The sequence below is a fragment of the Salvelinus fontinalis genome, chromosome 3 (assembly GCF_029448725.1).
Source record: "Salvelinus fontinalis isolate EN_2023a chromosome 3, ASM2944872v1, whole genome shotgun sequence".
In the NCBI taxonomy this organism is placed as follows: Eukaryota; Metazoa; Chordata; class Actinopteri; order Salmoniformes; family Salmonidae; genus Salvelinus; species Salvelinus fontinalis.
The window spans coordinates 59,840,749-59,858,450 of NC_074667.1; the positions used below are offsets into that span (position 1 = coordinate 59,840,749).

The following is a 17,702-nucleotide window of genomic DNA, read 5'->3' on the forward strand; positions in this document are numbered from 1 at the left end:
TTTCACAACCTCATCACAGCTACTAAACACATCAGTACAGTAACACTAGTACTGTAACTTTACTCTTGTTATTCTTAATATTGTATATGACATTTAGGTACAGCCCAGAGCAATAAACCCTGAATGTTAGGGAGTGACAAAAAGCTCAAAGGTCACATCTACTACTACTTTTGTGCGCTAAATATGGAATAGGGTGCCATTTGGCTATGTCTGCTCCATAGAGTTGGATAGAGGGTGCATTTGGCACAATGATAGGTGGTGGGTTTCTAACTCTATGGGCTGCATAGAGATAGTTAGAGAACACAACATTGTATCTGTCACAATAGGGCGTCTGTGGGAGCATGGGAAGCGCCATTGAGGCAATCTTCATTTCGAAGTAGTTAATTTTCTTCTTCTACTACTTCTATGAGTTGGTAAACAAACTGAAAGGGTGCATACTGCCACCTAGAGTGTGTCGTTTGAACAGGTATAAAGCCAAGGTTGTCAATTTACAGCTACCTGCAGTTATGGAATGTTTCCTCACGAGTATAATTCTTTGGTTGAACCCTCCTGATGACCTGGATGGAATCATGTGATACTTCCTTATACCATAGGTAGTTCCACTCAGTTGACTACTTCAGAATGGTGAAAGTCCCGAATGTCGCTGCACATGCTAAAACTGGCTTTTGGGCACTAGAGTCCTCTATCTATCTTTATGATGGGCTGTCATCGCCTGTAGGCTGTGCAGAGGGGTCCTTCAGTTGAGCGATATGGCTGCCCTCTCCGATGCCTGCTGAGGGGTCTTTCATGGTGGTAGGGCTGCCCTCTCTAGTGCCTGAAACAGTGGTGGGGGCCTTGAAGGTTTTCTTCCTGCGTCTGAGTGAGAGAGTGTGCTGCTTCAGCAGAAAATGCTTATCTGAGGTGCTCTGGGGGAGCAAAACAGAGAAAGAAAGAGAGAGAGAGAGAGAGAGACAGAGAGAGAAAGAAAGAGAGAGAGAGAGAGACAGAGAGAGAAAGAGAGAGAGACAGAGAAAGAGAGAGACAGAGAAAGAGAGAGAGAGAGAATGAATGAGAGAGAGAGAGAAAGAGAAAAAGAGAGAGAGAGAGAGAGAGAGAGAGAGAGAGAAAAAAAGAGAGAGAGAGAGAAAGAGAGACAGAGAGAGAGAAAGAGAGACAGAGAGAGAGAAAGAGAGACAGAGAGAGAAAGAGAGACAGACAGAGAGAGACAGACAGACAGACAGACAGACAGACAGACAGACAGACAGACAGACAGACAGACAGACAGACAGACAGACAGACAGACAGACAGACAGACAGACAGACAGACAGACAGACAGAGAGAGAGAGAGAAAGAGAGACAGACAGACAGACAGAGAAAGAGAGAGAGAGACAGAGAGAGAGAAAGAGAGAGAGAGAGAAAGAGAGAATGAATGTATTGCACTATTTGAACTTTCTTACTATGAAGACACAAACCTATCTTCAGCAGCTGGGTTAGGCTTAACTAATACTGTTATCAGTAGGTAACCTACCATCACCAGCATGTCCTTCAGTCTCTCGATGGCTTTTCCATTGGCTCTCCTCCGCGACTCAAAGGAGGTCAGGACAACACTGGGGAAAATGGTAAGATGATATACGATCTGTAACATTTACATCCATGGCAACAAGAACGTGTCATGTTCTATTCATTCTATTTCTATGATCTGTAAGAAACAGTATCTATGAGAGGAGTCAGGTTCTATTTCACCTATTGCACCTCTGAGCCAGTAGCAGTGGGTGGCAGGCCGGTGTGTGTGTATGTGTGTGTGTATGTGTATATGATCTATATCACCTACATCTGCGCCAGTATCAGCGGCAGAACGAAGGCCTCTGAGGACAGGTATCTCAGGGTGGACTGGGCCGGTCCTGGTAGACTATCCACACACACAGCTGTTACATTAAACACTGTAGCGCTGCCCACGAACGGCCCACAGCTGGAGGAAGGTTCGAACCTGGGGAGGGGGGGGGCAAGGGGGAAATAGAGGAGAGAACAAGTACAGTGCTTTGCGGATAGGAAGAAACCTTGAGAGGAATCAGACTCAAGGAACCAGAGGAGTCATTTATGATCTGTTTCCATTTCTTTCATAATTACTGTTGGAGGGTGATTCTAGTAGAGTGAAACAGGAGTGAAACAGAGGTGAAACAGGAGTGAAAGAGAAGAGAAAGAGAGGAGGGAGGTCTTACTGTTGGAGGGTGATTCTAGTAGAGTGAAACAGGAGTGAAACAGGAGTGAAAGAGAAGAGAAAGAGAGGAGGGAGGTCTTACTGTTGGAGGGTGATTCTAGTAGAGTGAAACAGGAGTGAAAGAGAAGAGAAAGAGAGGAGGGAGGTCTTACTGTTGGAGGGTGATTCTAGTAGAGTGAAACAGGAGTGAAACAGGAGTGAAAGAGAAGAGAAAGAGAGGAGGGAGGTCTTACTGGTGTAGGTTACTTCCGAGGGTGATGACTGCCATGATGAGACCCAGTAGTAACATGAAGTGGAACAGAACTGAAGAACTGGAGGCACGGAACATTCTCTGGGCCGGAACACAGCACTGGAGAACTGTCAACTGGGAGGGAGTGGGGGGGGGTGGGGGGGGGAGAGAAAGGGAGGGAGAGAGAGCAAGGCAGAAGTGAGAAATGAAACAGTGAGAGATGTTTGTTGAGAGAAAGAGTTATGTAAATAACAACAACACTCACCTTCTTGATGTAAAAGATGGCCGTCAGTTTGACTGTCTCTATAAATGGCAGCATGGGACAGTAGAACAGTCCTACCCAGGTGACCGTCTGACTGTACACCAGGTCTAGAACATTGAACGGGATCAGGAAATGCTGTTTCCCCGACAACCGCGCCAGCCAAGACGATGGGTACCTGTCCACCAACCACCTGCGAGGAGGGATGAAGGGATGACAAGATGAAGGATACTGCTAGAAAACATCCAAAACACACGTTACATAGTTAAAGTATTGTAGCAACCCAACACCTGGCAACCTTGTCAAGAAGTTTGGATCCCTTGATGCGACAGCTAAGTTGTTGAGTTGACAGTTGCTGGACCCGGCTTCAAGTCCCAGTTGGTGAACAACCCCCAACATTGTCTACAGTATGAACTGATCAGAGATGATTGGACAGGTGAAAGCGAGGGTTCCACAAGTGCTCTGTTCCATTGGGCAAAATAAGTTTTCATCAGAAATATTCCTTCAGAAAGCAGAATACTAACTTACTTTCTAGGATAGGCGATGAAGAAGGTGTTGCAGAAACAGGCGAGGAAATCGAACACAGAGAGCTTGTACATCTCTTTACCAAACTGATTCTCCCAACACTGAGGACACATAGAGTATGAAGTCCATTTAGTGTAGATAAAGTCCATTTAGTGCCAAAGGTCTGTCAATATGTCAATATGATCTGCTGTTGTCAACAATGGTTAGTCATTATGACTCACTTCCTGTTGGCTGTTTTTGAAGAGGAAGAAGAGATACATCCCCAGACTGGCCAACTTCAGGAAGATACTCCTGGGAGCAGGAAGAGGAGGAGGAGGAGCAGGAGGAGCAGGATGAGGAGGAGCAGGAGGAGGAGCAGGAGGAGGAGGAGCAGGAAGAGGAGGAGGAGCAGGAAGAGGAGGAGGAGGAGCAGGAGGAGGAGGAATAGGAGGAGGAGGAGGAGGAAGAAGAGGAAGAGCAGGAGGAGGAGGAAGAGGAGAAGGAGAAAGTTGAAGAATTAAGATGATGAAGAGAGAACTTCAGTGGTTATCAATATTTTTGTATTGATGATGATGATGTTGATGATGAGGACGATGATATGGTGTACCAATAAAGATTGGACATTTATGCTCCTACCTGACGAGGGTAGCATTGACCTGGGTGGTGATGGAGTAATCCTCTAAGAAAGCGATATGGCGGAAGACGTGAGGCAGGAAGAAGTTGACCAGGGTGATGACGACGGGAGGAAGGTAATGGAGAAGCACCCGGAGGATCAAATAGTCTCCACTCTGAGAGAGGGGGAGAGAGACGGGGAGGGGGAGGGGGAGGTAGACGGGGACGGGGACGGGGAGAGAGACGGGGAGGGGGTGGGAGGATGAGCAGGAGGGAGGGAGGCCTGGTTAAATCTATAACTAACTAATACACACATACCCTCTCAGCCTGGTTAAATCTATAACTAACTAATACACACATACCCTCTCAGCCTGGTTAAATCTATAACTAACTAATACACACATACCCTCTCAGCCTGGTTAAATCTATAACTAACTAATACACACATACCCTCTCAGCCTGGTTAAATCTATAACTAACTAATACACACATACCCTCTCAGCCTGTGAGGCCATGGTGGCATAGTAGATGAGACAGAAGGCTCCGCCCAGTAGAACCAGGACCAGGAAGTGGAGCAGCCCTCTCAGGGAGTAGAGGTGTGCCCATTGACCCAACGTCCTCCTGGCCTCACGCTGCTGGAACCTCTCCTCTTCTAAGTATAACTGGGGAGGGAGAGGAGAGGGAGAGGGAGAGGGAGAGGGAGGGGGAGGGGGAGATGGAGAAGGACAGGTAGAGGGAGGGGGAGAGGGACAGGGACAGGGACAGGGACAGGGACAGGGACAGGGACAGGGACAGGGACAGGGACAGGGACAGGGACAGGGACAGGGACAGGGACAGGGAGAGGGAGAGGGAGAGGGAGTGGGAGAGGGAGGGAGGGGGAGATGGAGAAGGACAGGTAGAGGGAGGGAGGGAGGGAGGGAGGGAGGGAGGGAGGGAGGGAGGGAGGGAGGGAGGGAGGGAGGGAGGGAGGGCAAAGAGAAAGGAATAGAACAGAAAGGAGAACGAGTGTCAAATATAAAGGTAAAGAAGGAGAGAGAATGAAAAGGAAGAACCTTTGTAGGTATTGTAAATTAAAGAGTTGCCAGCCCCGACCATTGCACAACTGAAAGAAAGAGATGCTCTGTGTGAACTCACTTTTTGAACGAGAGAGAGACAGAGGAACGAATGCAGAACAATCATAATGGAGAGAGAGAGAGAGAGTTAGTTGAAAAGGGCAGACAGACTTCCATGCCTAACCTTCAGTTCGTTCCTGATGAAGCTGAGTTTGAGGGCGGCGGCCTCGGGGTCATGGATACAGAAGTCCCACCCACAGAACACCTTGTAGCTCATGTGGATGTGGTAGTGGTTGCCTAGCAACCACGTGTGCTTGTAGCCTACAACCGTCCTGTTTAAAAGAGGTGATACATTGTTATTGTTTTTAATAAAGCAGATATTACAACTTTGGCCAGTAACTGTGGACACATCTTTAACAGCGTATCCTTAGCTACGTCCCAATAATCTCTCCTTCCTGAAGTGTGTACTCGTTCACTACTCCCTACAAATGTAAAAGCATTGGATTGGTTTAGGCATGCGCTAAAGCAGTGGTTCCCAAACTTTGTATAGTCCCGTACCCCTTCAAACATTCAACCTCCAGGTGTACCCCCTCTAGCACCAGGGTCAGCACACTCTCAAATGTTTTTTGCCATCATTGTAAGCCTGCCACACACACACTGTACGATACATTTATTAAACATAAGAGTGAGTCTGAGTTTGTCACAACCCGGCTCGTGGGAAGTGACATAGAGCTCTTATAGGACCAAGGCACAAATAATTATAATCAATCATTTTGATCCTTATTTAAACATTTTACATATAAAACCTTATTGTTTAATTAATCGAAAATTGTGAATAACTCACCACAGGTTAATGAGAAGGATGTGCTTGAAAGGATGCACATAACTCTGCAATGATGGGTTGTATTGGAGAGTCTCAGTCTTATATCATTTTCCACACAGTCTGTGCCTGTATTTAGTTTTCATGCTAGTGAGGGCCGAGAATCCACTCTCACATAGGTACGTGGTTGCAAAGGGCATCAGTGTCTTTACAAAGCGATTTGTCAAGGCAGGATACTCTGAGCGCAGCCCAATCCAGAAATCTGTCAGTGGGTTCTGATTAAATTCAATTTGCAATTTCGATGAGGCTGTTGTTCAGATATCGGTAAGTGGACTGGAGGCAGGGTGTAAAGGGATAAGGAATCCTGTTGTTTGTGTCATCCGTTTCGGGAAAGTACCTGAGTAATTGTGCACCCAACTCACTCAGGTGCTTCGCTATATCACATTTGACATTGTCCAAGCTTGAGTTCAATTGCACACAAAATAATCATACAATGATGGAAAGATCTGTGTGTTTTCCTTGTTAATGCAGACAGAGAAGAGCTCCAACTTCTTAATCATAGCCTCAATTTTGTCCCGCACATTGAATATAGTTGCGGAGAGTCCCTGTAATCCTAGATTCAGACCATTCAAGCGAGAAAAAACAATACCCAGATTAGGGCTGGGCGATATGGCCAAAATATATCACAGTATTTTTTTTTTTTTATTGACGGTATGACAGTATTTTATGTTTTTTAATAATAAAAGTTCTAAATTTGCTTATGAGTAGTGCGTGACCCTAGGGTGGCAAAGCATACATTCTAAGTGATTTCAATGGGTCTTTCTCCATTCTGATTGCTTCATACTGTTCAATTCAACTTCAACCCCCCAAAAGTCATCATTTTGATCAATTTCTACATTTGAGATCATTTCCACACTGCCACGTAGGGCTGCACAAGATGGGCAAGTAATCTGGGCTTTATTTTTAACCAAATGTTGCAATTTGACTTGGGATTTAGAGCAAAACACTTGGGTTAACTGTTGGAATCATGGGAATATAATGTCTATTCTAATTATATAGTTAGAATATAATAGTGGGCACTTTTAATAGTGTTGTTTGACATAACAACGAACTAAAATGCCAGGGAGGAGTTATTGTGACAGGGTAAGAACTAATGTGTTGATAGGCGTTTCATCTTTAGATACATTGAATATTTTCTCTTAGCTACTTCATGTAGCTACTTCATGTAGCTAACATATTCTTGCTTTGCGTTTCCCTCTTTAATTTAGAAGACACTGTTGCACAAACAACATCCTGATTTAGGTCTACACAATCACTGGTATTATCAGGCCGTATAGCAAATTACACTTGTTCTTACTCAGTACATTTATTAGCTAGCTAGCGATTAGCATTAGCGGCTAACAAGATTTATGAACAACATGCTAAGAAAAGACAAACTAGCTGTTTGCAGATGTAAGAAACACAAGCTAATAGTGTAATTATATAATTCTAGTAGATGTATATTAAGAAGCAAAGTGACAACTGCATCGTTGTCAGCAACAGTGTTGCGTTTGCTTGCATTGACCATCCAGACAGAACGCAAGTGTCTCGTGGTAGAGGAACATCAAATGCGCTCCTTGAGTGACAGGGGGCGTGGCTAGGATTGTGTGGAAAGCAGCATAGAGAGAGTGGAGAGAGATTACTTAAGTAGCGAAGTAAACTATAAAAATTTGACATTGCACACTGCGTATCACATTTAACTAACCAAACATTCAAATACCGGTATAGAAGGTAAAGTAAAAACCCAAACCGGTCTGTGCATCAATACCGATATAACACAAAAAACGGTATACCGCCCATCCCTAACCCAGATAGGTCAGTCTTTTGAGAAACTCTTAATCATGCAAGCGGTCAGTCAAGTGAAAAATATGATCAGTAAAGAAAACTTTAAACTCGTCTCTCAATTCAAAAAAACGTGTCAATATTTTGCCCCTTGATAACCAGCTCACTTCTGTATGTTGTAAAAGCGTTACATGGTCGCTGCCCATTTCATTGCATAATGCAGAAAATACGAGAGTTCAGGGGCCCAATGACATACCCAAATCTAACTGCCTGTAGCTCAGGACCTGAAGCAAGGATATGCATATTATTGATACCATTTGAAAGGAAACACTTTGAAGTTTGTGGAAATGTGAAATTAATGTAGGAGAATATAACACATTAGCTCTGGTAAAAGATAATACAAAGAAAAAAAACTAATTTTTTTGTACCATCATCTTTGAAATGCAAGAGAAAGGCCATAATGTATTATTCCTGCCCAGGTGCAATTTAGATTATGGCCACTAGATGGCAGCAGTGTATGTGCAAAGTTTTAGACTGATCCAATGAACCATTGAATTTTTGTTCAAAATGTTGTATCAAGACTGCACAAATGTGCCTAATTGGAATATTAATAACTTTTCAAGTTCATAACTGTGCACTCTCCTCAAACAATAGCATGGTTTTCTTTCAATGTAATAGCTACTGTAAATTGGACATTGCAATTAGATTAACAAGAATGTAAGCTTTCTGCCAATATCAGATATGTCTATGTCCTGGATTTTTTTCTTGCTACTTACAACCTCATGCTAATCGCATTAGCGCACATTAGCTCAACCGTCCCGTGGGTGGGACACCGATCTGTAGAGATCCATAAGAGGATTTATTAATTAACAAATGTAACCATTTTCACTGTAGTGTCCAAAACGTCTTTCAAGCTGTCAGGCATTCCCTTGGCAGCAAGAGCCTCTCGGTGGATGCTGCAGTGTACCCAAGTGGCATCGGGAGCAACTGCTTGCACGTGCGTTACCACTCCACTATATCTCCGTGTCATGGCTTTTGCGCCATCAGTACAGTTACCAACATGAGCAGCAGCTACGTTTGGCTACATATGGACCGTTAGTGGAATTATGGGTTATGGTTAGGGTTAAGGGTTTATGGTTAAGGTTAGGGTTACTGTTAGGGTTAAGGATTAGGTTAGAGGTCAGGGAAAATAGGATTTTGAATGGGAATCAATTGTTTGGTTCCCACAAGGATAGTAAAACAACATATGTGTGTGTGTGTCTGACCTGCGGACCACCATGACCAGACTGAGGATGAGGACGGTGAGGGTTCCGAGGAGGAAGAGGAGGGGCGTGTTCAGACACAGCAGGTCTAGAGAACTACGTGCATAGAACCCATAGAATACTGGAGAACGTTCTAGAAAACCCTGGAGGAGGGAGGGAAGAGAGGAAGGAGGGTGATCAAGAGGAAGAGAGAGGAGAGAGAGGGAGAAAGAGGGTTAAATCACACACACTGTACTCCACAGGAGGTTGGTGGCACCTTAATTGGGGATGACAGGCTCGTGGTAATGACTGGAGTGAAAGATGGAATGGTATCAAATACATCAAACACATGGTGTCATGGTAATGACTGGAGCAGAACTAGTATCAAATACATCAAACACATGGTTTCATGCCATTCCATTTACTCCGTTCCAGCCATTACCATGGAAAAATAAAAAAATCCCCAAAAATCTATATCTTATTTTATTTGTCACATACACATGGTTAGCAGATGCTAATGCAAGTGTAGCGAAATGCTTGAGCCATCCTCCCCTCAGCAGCCTCCACTGCTGTACACAAATACACAGACACACACACACACACTCACCGAACCAACGAAGAAGTCCAAAACCGAGTCATTGCCCTCAAACCTCAGTAGTCCTGCAACCACATCACAGAGCAACTGTCAACTAAGTATATGACATTTTGCCACAACAACGCATACATCCGGCACGTTATAAGAATATATTACCCACACACCTCTGTCACCATCGCTGTCATAGACTACTGTGGGTGTGAGTATAGTCCCTCCGATGACCAGACACAGGAGCAGGTTCAGGTAAAGCAAATATCTCAGGAAGACAAAATAAGCCTTCACGCCTACACCGAATCTACCTGGAGGGGAGAGAGAGACAGGTGGTGGTGGTGAAGCAGGTATATATTACCGGTATACGCCTACACCGAATCTACCTGGAGGGGAGAGAGAGACAGGTGGTGGTGGTGAAGCAGGTATATATTACCGGTATACGCCTACACCGAATCTACCTGGAGGGGAGAGAGAGACAGGTGGTGGTGGTGAAGCAGGTATATATTACCGGTATACGCCTACACCGAATCTACCTGGAGGGGAGAGAGAGACAGGTGGTGGTGGTGAAGCAGGTATATATTACCGGTATACTCCTACACCGAATCTACCTGGAGGGGAGAGAGAGACAGGTGGTGGTGGTGAAGCAGGTATATATTACCGGTATACGCCTACACCGAATCTACCTGGAGGGGAGAGAGACAGGTGGTGGTGGTGAAGCAGGTATATATTACCGGTATACTCCTACACCGAATCTACCTGGAGGGGAGAGAGAGACAGGTGGTGGTGGTGAAGCAGGTATATATTACCGATATACGCCTACACCGAATCTACCTGGAGGGGAGTGAGAGACAGGTGGTGGTGGTGAAGCAGGTATATATTACCGATATACGCCTACACCGAATCTACCTGGAGGGGAGAGAGAGACAGGTGGTGGTGGTGAAGCAGGTATATATTACCGGTATACGCCCACACATGGCACAACGTTTTGGAGTGTTCAGATGCCAAACGCTGTCCAACGTTGCATGTTAGTTCTACGTAACATATTTCTTTCTGAACACTTCAAAACGTTGTGCCATGCTGAATGTGCCTCAGTATTTACACGCCGTAAAGTAACTGTCCAGTGTTTCCACATTTCTGTGAAATATGACCTATAATTACTTACAATATGAGTGAAATAGTTGTCCTTCCCAAACAAGGTAATTATGTGTGTTAAAAAGCAGATTTTCTGTGTCTGAATGGTGTGGGCGTATACTGGTCATAAAACAATTATTCATGCAAGTAGACCGCTGATTGGCCAGCTCATCGTCCTCAGGGAGATAACATCATGTTTTATGAGGAAATAGCAAGCATTTTTTAAATGGTCTGTTTGATATACAAGTTTGAGGTGGGGTTGGGCAACACACACACACACACGCACTCCCACTCCCACTCTCAATCCCTCTCACCTTCAATGGTGTGGAAGGTGCTGCTCCATGGCAAAAGCCTTGACATTGCCTCGCCCACCTGCTCCCCGAGCCTCTTCCTGTTTATGCTCTGGTTCCGCTTCCATGACTCCCATCGGCCAACAGTACGCGTCTGCAGGTGCCTCAGGTCCCTGATTGACAGATGACACACCTCTTACAAGCAAGTATTTAAAAAAATCTTATATCTTGTATCATTATACAGCTGCGTCACACACATCCATATCCACACACACCCAACTCTCTCACTCTACCTTATGATAACATAAACACTGAAACAGAGAATGGCAAAGCAACTTGCAACACTGCCTCCGTGACCCTTATTCTTGCAACAGTTTGGTGAATATTTGTATGTGTGTGTGAAACAACCTCTCGATCCCTCACCTTGCCTCTCTCTTCCTCTGCATACAGACCGGCAGGCTCCTGATCGGCTGAGTAAGGGCCCTGTCTCTGGCTTCTCCTGCCAGTCCAGGGTGCTTCTCTACTGGGTGCGATGTCTCTGTGGTCCCCCTGTCCTGGTGGTGATGGTGGGTCCGTCGTCGGGCCAGAGAGCTGGGGAGCTGGTTGAAGATCTCAGTCTGGTAGTTGACACACAACTCGTCTGTCACAGTGGAGCTACAGCTCTCCTCTATTGGGGGGATGGAGAGAGGAATGGAGAGAGGAATGGAGAGAGGGATGGAGAGATATTTTATTTTTATTTATTTATAACACCTTTATTTAACCAGGTAGGCCAGTTGAGAACAAGTTCTCATTTACAACTGCGACCTGGCCAAGATAAAGCAAAGTAGTACGACAAAACAACAACACAGAGTTGCACATGGGATAAACAAACGTACAGTCAATAACCCAATAGAAAATCTGTATACAGTGTGTGCAAATGAAGTAAGATAAGGGAGGTAAGGCAATAAATAGGCCATATTGGTGAAGTAATTACAATTTAGCAATTAACACTGGAGTGATAAATGTGCAGATGAGGATGTGCAAGTAGAAATACTGGTGTGCAAAAGAGCAGAAAACAAATAAAAACAAATATGGGGATAAGGTAGGTGGTAGATGGGCTATTTACAGATGGGCTGTGTACAGCTACACCGTAAGCTGCTCTGACAGCCGATGCTTGAAGTTAGTGAGGGAGATATAAGTCTCCAACTTCAGTGATTTTTGCAATTTGTTCCAGTCATCGGCAGCAGAGAACTGGAAGGAAAGGCGGCCAAAGGAGGTGTTGGCTTTGGGGGTGACCAGTGAAATATACCTGCTGGAGCGCATGCTACGGGTGGGTGTTGCTATGGTGACCAGTAAGCTGAGATAAGGCAGGGCTTTACCTAGCAAAGGCTTATAGATGACCTGGAGCCAGTGGGTTTGGCGATGAATATGTAGCGAGGACCAGCCAACCAGAGCACACAGGTCGCAATGATGGGTAGTATATGGGGCTTTGGTGACAAAACGGATGGCACTGTGATAGACTGCATTCAATTTGCTGAGTAGAGTGTTGGAGGCTATTTTGTAAATGACATGATGAATAAATGATGGATAGAGAGATGGAGAGAGGGATGGATAGAGTGAGACAGAATGAGCAGGGAGGGGTGGCTCATCGGTCTAAGGCACTGCATCGCTGTGCTAGAGGCGTCACTACAGACCCGGGTTTGATCCCAGGCTGTGTCGCAGCCGGCCGCGCCCGGGAGACCCATGAAGCGGTACATAATTGGCCCAGCGTCGTCCAGGTTAGGGGAGGGTTTGGCCAGCCGGGATGTCCTTGTCCCATCGCGCTACAGCGACTCCTTTTGGCGGGCCGGGCGCTTGCACGCTGACTGGGGTCGCCAGTTGTACGGTGTTTCTTCCGACACATTGGTGCGGCTGGCTTTCGGGTTAAGGGAGCAGTGTGGCTTGGCAGGGTCGTGTTTTGGAGGACGCATGGCTCTCAACCTTTGCCTCTCCCGAGTCTGTACGGGAGTTGCAGCGATGGGACAAGACTGTAACTACCAATTGGATACCATGAAAATGGGGGGAAAAGGGGTAAAAGTACCCCAAAATGTTATAAAAATGAAACAGAATGAGCAAGGGGGAGAGAGACTCATCTACGGAAGGATGGAGCTACAGTTCTTGTCCATGGAGGGGATAAGAGGTTGATGATAGAGGGAGGAGGGAGGAGAGCATCTATGAAGGGATGGAGTTACAGCTCTTGTCCATGGAGGGGATAAGAGGTTGATGATAGAGGGAGGAGGGCGGAGAGCATCTATGAAGGGATGACGAGAGTGAGTGAGGGTGAAGTAAGAGGTAGAGAGAGAGGGATGGAGACGATCTCGCAGGTGAAGAAGCCAGATGTGGAGGACCTGGGCTGGCGTGGTTACACATGGTCTGCGGTTGTGAGGCCGGTTGGGATGTACTGCCAAATTCTCTAAAATTATGTTGGAGGTGGCTTATGATAGAGAAATTAACATTAAATTCTCTGGCAAAAGCTCTGTTGGACATTCCTGCAGTCAGAATGCCAATTGCACACTCCCTCAAAACTTGAGACATCTATTGCATTGTATGACAAAACTGCACATTTAGAGTGGCCTTTTATTGACCCCAGCACAAGGTGCACCTGTGTAATGATCATGCTGTTTAATCAGCTTCTTGATATGCCAGACCTGTCAGGTGGATGGATTATCTTGGCAAAGGAGAAATGCTCACTAACAGGGACGTAAACAAATTTGAGCACAACATTTTGTGCATTATGGAACTTTTATTTCAGCTCATGAAAAATGCGACCAAACCTTAATTAACATGTTGCGTTTATATTTTTGTTCAGTCTATATTATATAACTATACGTATTGAATTTTTATGTTTCCACCAAGTCCTCCAACCAGAAAAAAAGTTATTAATAAATAAATAAAATGATGCAAGTGATATTATTTGATAGAATTCCATTCTATATGCTAATTTCAGAGCTGATCTAAATAACGAACCAACAAAACAACAACTGGCCTAACAAGAGGAAGTAAACAAGGTTCTCTCTCTCTCTCTCTCTCACACACACACACACACACACACACACACACACACTCACACACACACACACACACACACACACACACACACACACACACACACACACACACACACACACACACACACACACACACACACACACACACACACACGCACACATCTCTGAAAACTGAAAGTTTAAAGCTGCATATTCAGCTGTTGATTAGAACAAACAAACCGTTCCATTGTAGTCTGTTTATTATAAATTCAAAATCAAATGTCATAAAAGCCAGATATCAGTGGCTTGACTGTGTCACACTATGTCTTTAATGAAATCTTCATACAACTGACGTTAAACAGCTAGATAGTTAGTTCTATCAACTGACGTTAAACAGCTAGATAGTTAGTTCTATCAACTGACGTTAAACAGCTAGATAGTTAGTTCTATCAACTGATAGCACATAAAAGATGGAAGTGGCCCACACACACACACACACGTTTACCTGATACGAGCCTCATGAAGCCACCGGTGTTGCATTCTTTGTCCTCCATCTTTCTTCAAGGTCTTCTAGGTCTCTACTGTGTTCCGCTTCCTGATCTTACACACACATGCTCGCACACACACACTCATATGCGCACACGCACATACAACGTCACTAAACGATGTACACACATTCACTCAGAGCTCCCTTCAAACACACATTCACACGCTCCCCACCCAATATCAGCCTCGCATCAGCCCCTCTCTGTTTCCTCCTCTCCCTCTCTCTCTCTGTGTTTCTCTCTCCTCTCTACCTTAGATACATCATCCTCCCCTATAGGTTGACTTGTTACTACATTAGAACTGATCTAAGACCTGTGGATAAGCTGCAGCTTCTGCCTTCAGGTCTCAGGAAATCACATGACAGGAAACAGAGATGGGTGTTGCGTTATTGAGTCTGTTGTTGAGAACGAAGACACACACACACGCATACACACAAATTCACACTTACATACATACACACTGCTAACAGACCTGACTGGACTAGGTCGAAGAGAAGCGGAATGGAGAGGGTCCAGAGCAGGTAAGTTGGTCTATGTGTGTGTGAGTGTGAGTGTGAGTGTGAGTGTGTGTGTGTTGATGATGTGTTTTCTTGTATGCTGAATAAGCCAGATATTGTCGTTGTGCGGGGAGGCCAGAGGGAGGTGATGATTTTGGAAGTGGGCTGCTCATTCGATTGTTACATGGAGCATAATCTTGGTTACCCAGAACTCAAATTCACTCGTGAAAGTTTGTCATTTCCTCCATGAGAATCTATCCAGGAGAGATTAGACCGAGCAGGACTTTTCTGAAAAGCTCCTTAAATACCAGCGCCTCATATCAGGCTTGGACAGCCTGGGATGCAAATGCAAGATGGTGATATTTGGTAGTCTCGGCCACGTACATAGGATTACTGTATGTGGCCTTCAGATTGCAGGCCTGCCTATGAGTAGGGCAAAACACCCAGCTATGCAGCCCATAATGGCTGAAACAGAGCAGTACCTTCTTTCAGTCATTATGGGCTGCATAGCTGTGTGGAGGAGAAGGTACTGCTCTGTTTCAGCCATTATGGGCTGCATAGCTGCGTGGAGAAGGTACTGCTCTGTTTCAGCCATTATGGACTGCATAGCTGTGTGGAGGAGAAGGTACTGCTCTGTTTCAGTCATTATGGGCTGCATAGCTGCGTGGAGAAGGTACTGCTCTGTTTCAGCCATTATGGGCTGCATAGCTGTGTGGAGGAGAAGGTACTGCTCTGTTTCAGTCGTTATGGACTGCATAGCTGTGTGGAGGAGAAGGTACTGCTCTGTTTCAGTCGTTATAGGCTGCATAGCTGTGTGGAGGAGAAGGTACTGCTCTGTTTCAGTCGTTATGGGCTGCATAGCTGTGTGGAGGAGAAGGTACTGCTCTGTTTCAGTCGTTATGGGCTGCATAGCTGTGTGGAGGAGAAGGTACTGCTCTGTTTCAGTCGTTATGGGCTGCATAGCTGTGTGGAGGAGAAGGTACTGCTCTGTTTCAGTCGTTATGGGCTGCATAGCTGTGTGGAGGAGAAGGTACTGCTCTGTTTCAGTCGTTATGGGCTGCATAGCTGTGTGGAGGAGAAGGTACTGCTCTGTTTCAGTCGTTATGGGCTGCATAGCTGTGTGGAGGAGAAGGTACTGCTCTGTTTCAGCCGTTATGGGCTGCATAGCTGTGTGGAGGAGAAGGTACTGCTCTGTTTCAGCCGTTATGGGCTGCATAGCTGTGTGGAGGAGAAGGTACTGCTCTGTTTCAGCCGTTATGGGCTGCATAGCTGTGTGGAGGAGAAGGTACTGCTCTGTTTCAGCCATTATGGGCTGCATAGCTGTGTGGAGGAGAAGGTACTGCTCTGTTTCAGTCATTATGGGCTGCATAGCTGTGTGGAGGAGAAGGTACTGCTCTGTTTCAGCCATTATGGGCTGCATAGCTGTGTGGAGGAGAAGGTACTGCTCTGTTTCAGTCGTTATGGGCTGCATAGCTGTGTGGAGGAGAAGGTACTGCTCTGTTTCAGTCGTTATGGGCTGCATAGCTGTGTGGAGGAGAAGGTACTGCTCTGTTTCAGTCATTATGGGCTGCATAGCTGTGTGGAGGAGAAGGTACTGCTCTGTTTCAGTCATTATGGGCTGCATAGCTGTGTGGAGGAGAAGGTACTGCTCTGTTTCAGCCGTTATGGGCTGCATAGGATATACTTCTTGTTTCCTTAAGTGTCCTTGAGGTCAACGACCTTTGAAATGTTTGAATCCTTTATGATGTAATATGTGGAATCAAATAAAGTATTTAAAATGTGGTTGAGTGCAATGAAGACTGATCATAGGCCATAGTCATTCTGAAACTGTTGGTGAGAAGGAGAGGATTCTGCTGAAAAGCTAGTGTGTGTTCACCACCTACTCAAACCACAGATGGCATTATCATGTATAGTCTTACTGGGGAAGGAAAGCAGCTACTTCGTCAGTTGCACAACTGATCGCATTCAACCGAAATGAGTCTTCCACATTTACCCCAACACCTCTGAATCAGAGAGGTGTAGGGCGCTGCCTTACTCAATGTCCACAGCGCCCGAGGAGCAGTTGTTGGAGGTTAACTACCTCGCTCAAGGGCAGAAATGCCGATTTTCCCACCTTGGGGATTCAAACCAGTGACCTTTTGATTCCTTGCCCGGCGCTCTTAACCACTAGACTACCTACCGTCCCTACTGTAGTCTATGGAGACTAAAGCAAACAGTTGGTGCAGCTTGTGGATGTTTTACCTCTCTTGGTTGAATGCACCACTGATTGTAAAACATGGATAAGAGCGTCTGCAGAAGGACTAAGATGTAAATGTGAGATAACAGTTCTCATGTGATGCCAAATACAGGCTGTGAAATGGTGGCTGCATGGCTGCATGGCTGCATAGTCGTCCATGCAGTCTGGGTGTAACTAGTGGAGGAGGGAAATCATCTCTAGCATCTATAAAGGTAGCCTGGGTACCAGTCTGTTTGAGGAATGAAGAGGTAGAGACAGGGGAATGGAGAGGTAGAGACAGGGGAATGGAGAGGTAGAGACAGGGGAATGGAGAGGTAGAGACAGGGGAATGGAGAGGAAGAGACAGGGGAATGGAGAGGTAGAGACAGGGGAATGGAGAGGTAGAGACAGGGGAATGGAGAGGTAGAGACAGGGGAATGGAGAGGTAGAGACAGGGGAATAAAGAGGTAGAGACAGGGGAATGGAGAGGTAGAGACAGGGGAATAAAGAGGTAGAGACAGGGGAATGGAGAGGTAGAGACAGGGGAATAAAGAGGTAGAGACAGGGGAATTGAGAGGTAGAGACAGGGGAATGGAGAGGTAGAGACAGGGGAATGGAGAGAAAGAGACAGGGGAAAGGAGAGAAAGAGACAGGGGAATGGAGAGGTAGAGACAGGGGAATGGAGAGGTAGAGACAG

At 45.7% G+C, this 17,702-nt stretch overlaps 1 protein-coding gene across 1 annotated transcript; it reads right to left on the minus strand.

The window, feature by feature from the left end:
• Window positions 1-269: 269 nt before the first annotated feature.
• Window positions 270-14,302, minus strand: LOC129851570 (transmembrane channel-like protein 7). The gene is made up of 16 exons (XM_055918180.1): window positions 14,254-14,302; window positions 11,167-11,410; window positions 10,768-10,916; window positions 9,496-9,630; window positions 9,344-9,396; window positions 8,761-8,900; window positions 5,039-5,186; window positions 4,297-4,464; window positions 3,827-3,978; window positions 3,433-3,502; window positions 3,215-3,312; window positions 2,693-2,879; window positions 2,432-2,562; window positions 1,812-1,967; window positions 1,509-1,587; window positions 270-905 (listed from the first exon to the last, which is right to left on the minus strand). The coding sequence occupies exons 1-16, from the start codon at window positions 14,300-14,302 to the stop codon at window positions 693-695; spliced, it is 2,172 nt and encodes a 723-aa protein (XP_055774155.1). The 3' UTR covers window positions 270-692.
• Window positions 14,303-17,702: the final 3,400 nt, after the last annotated feature.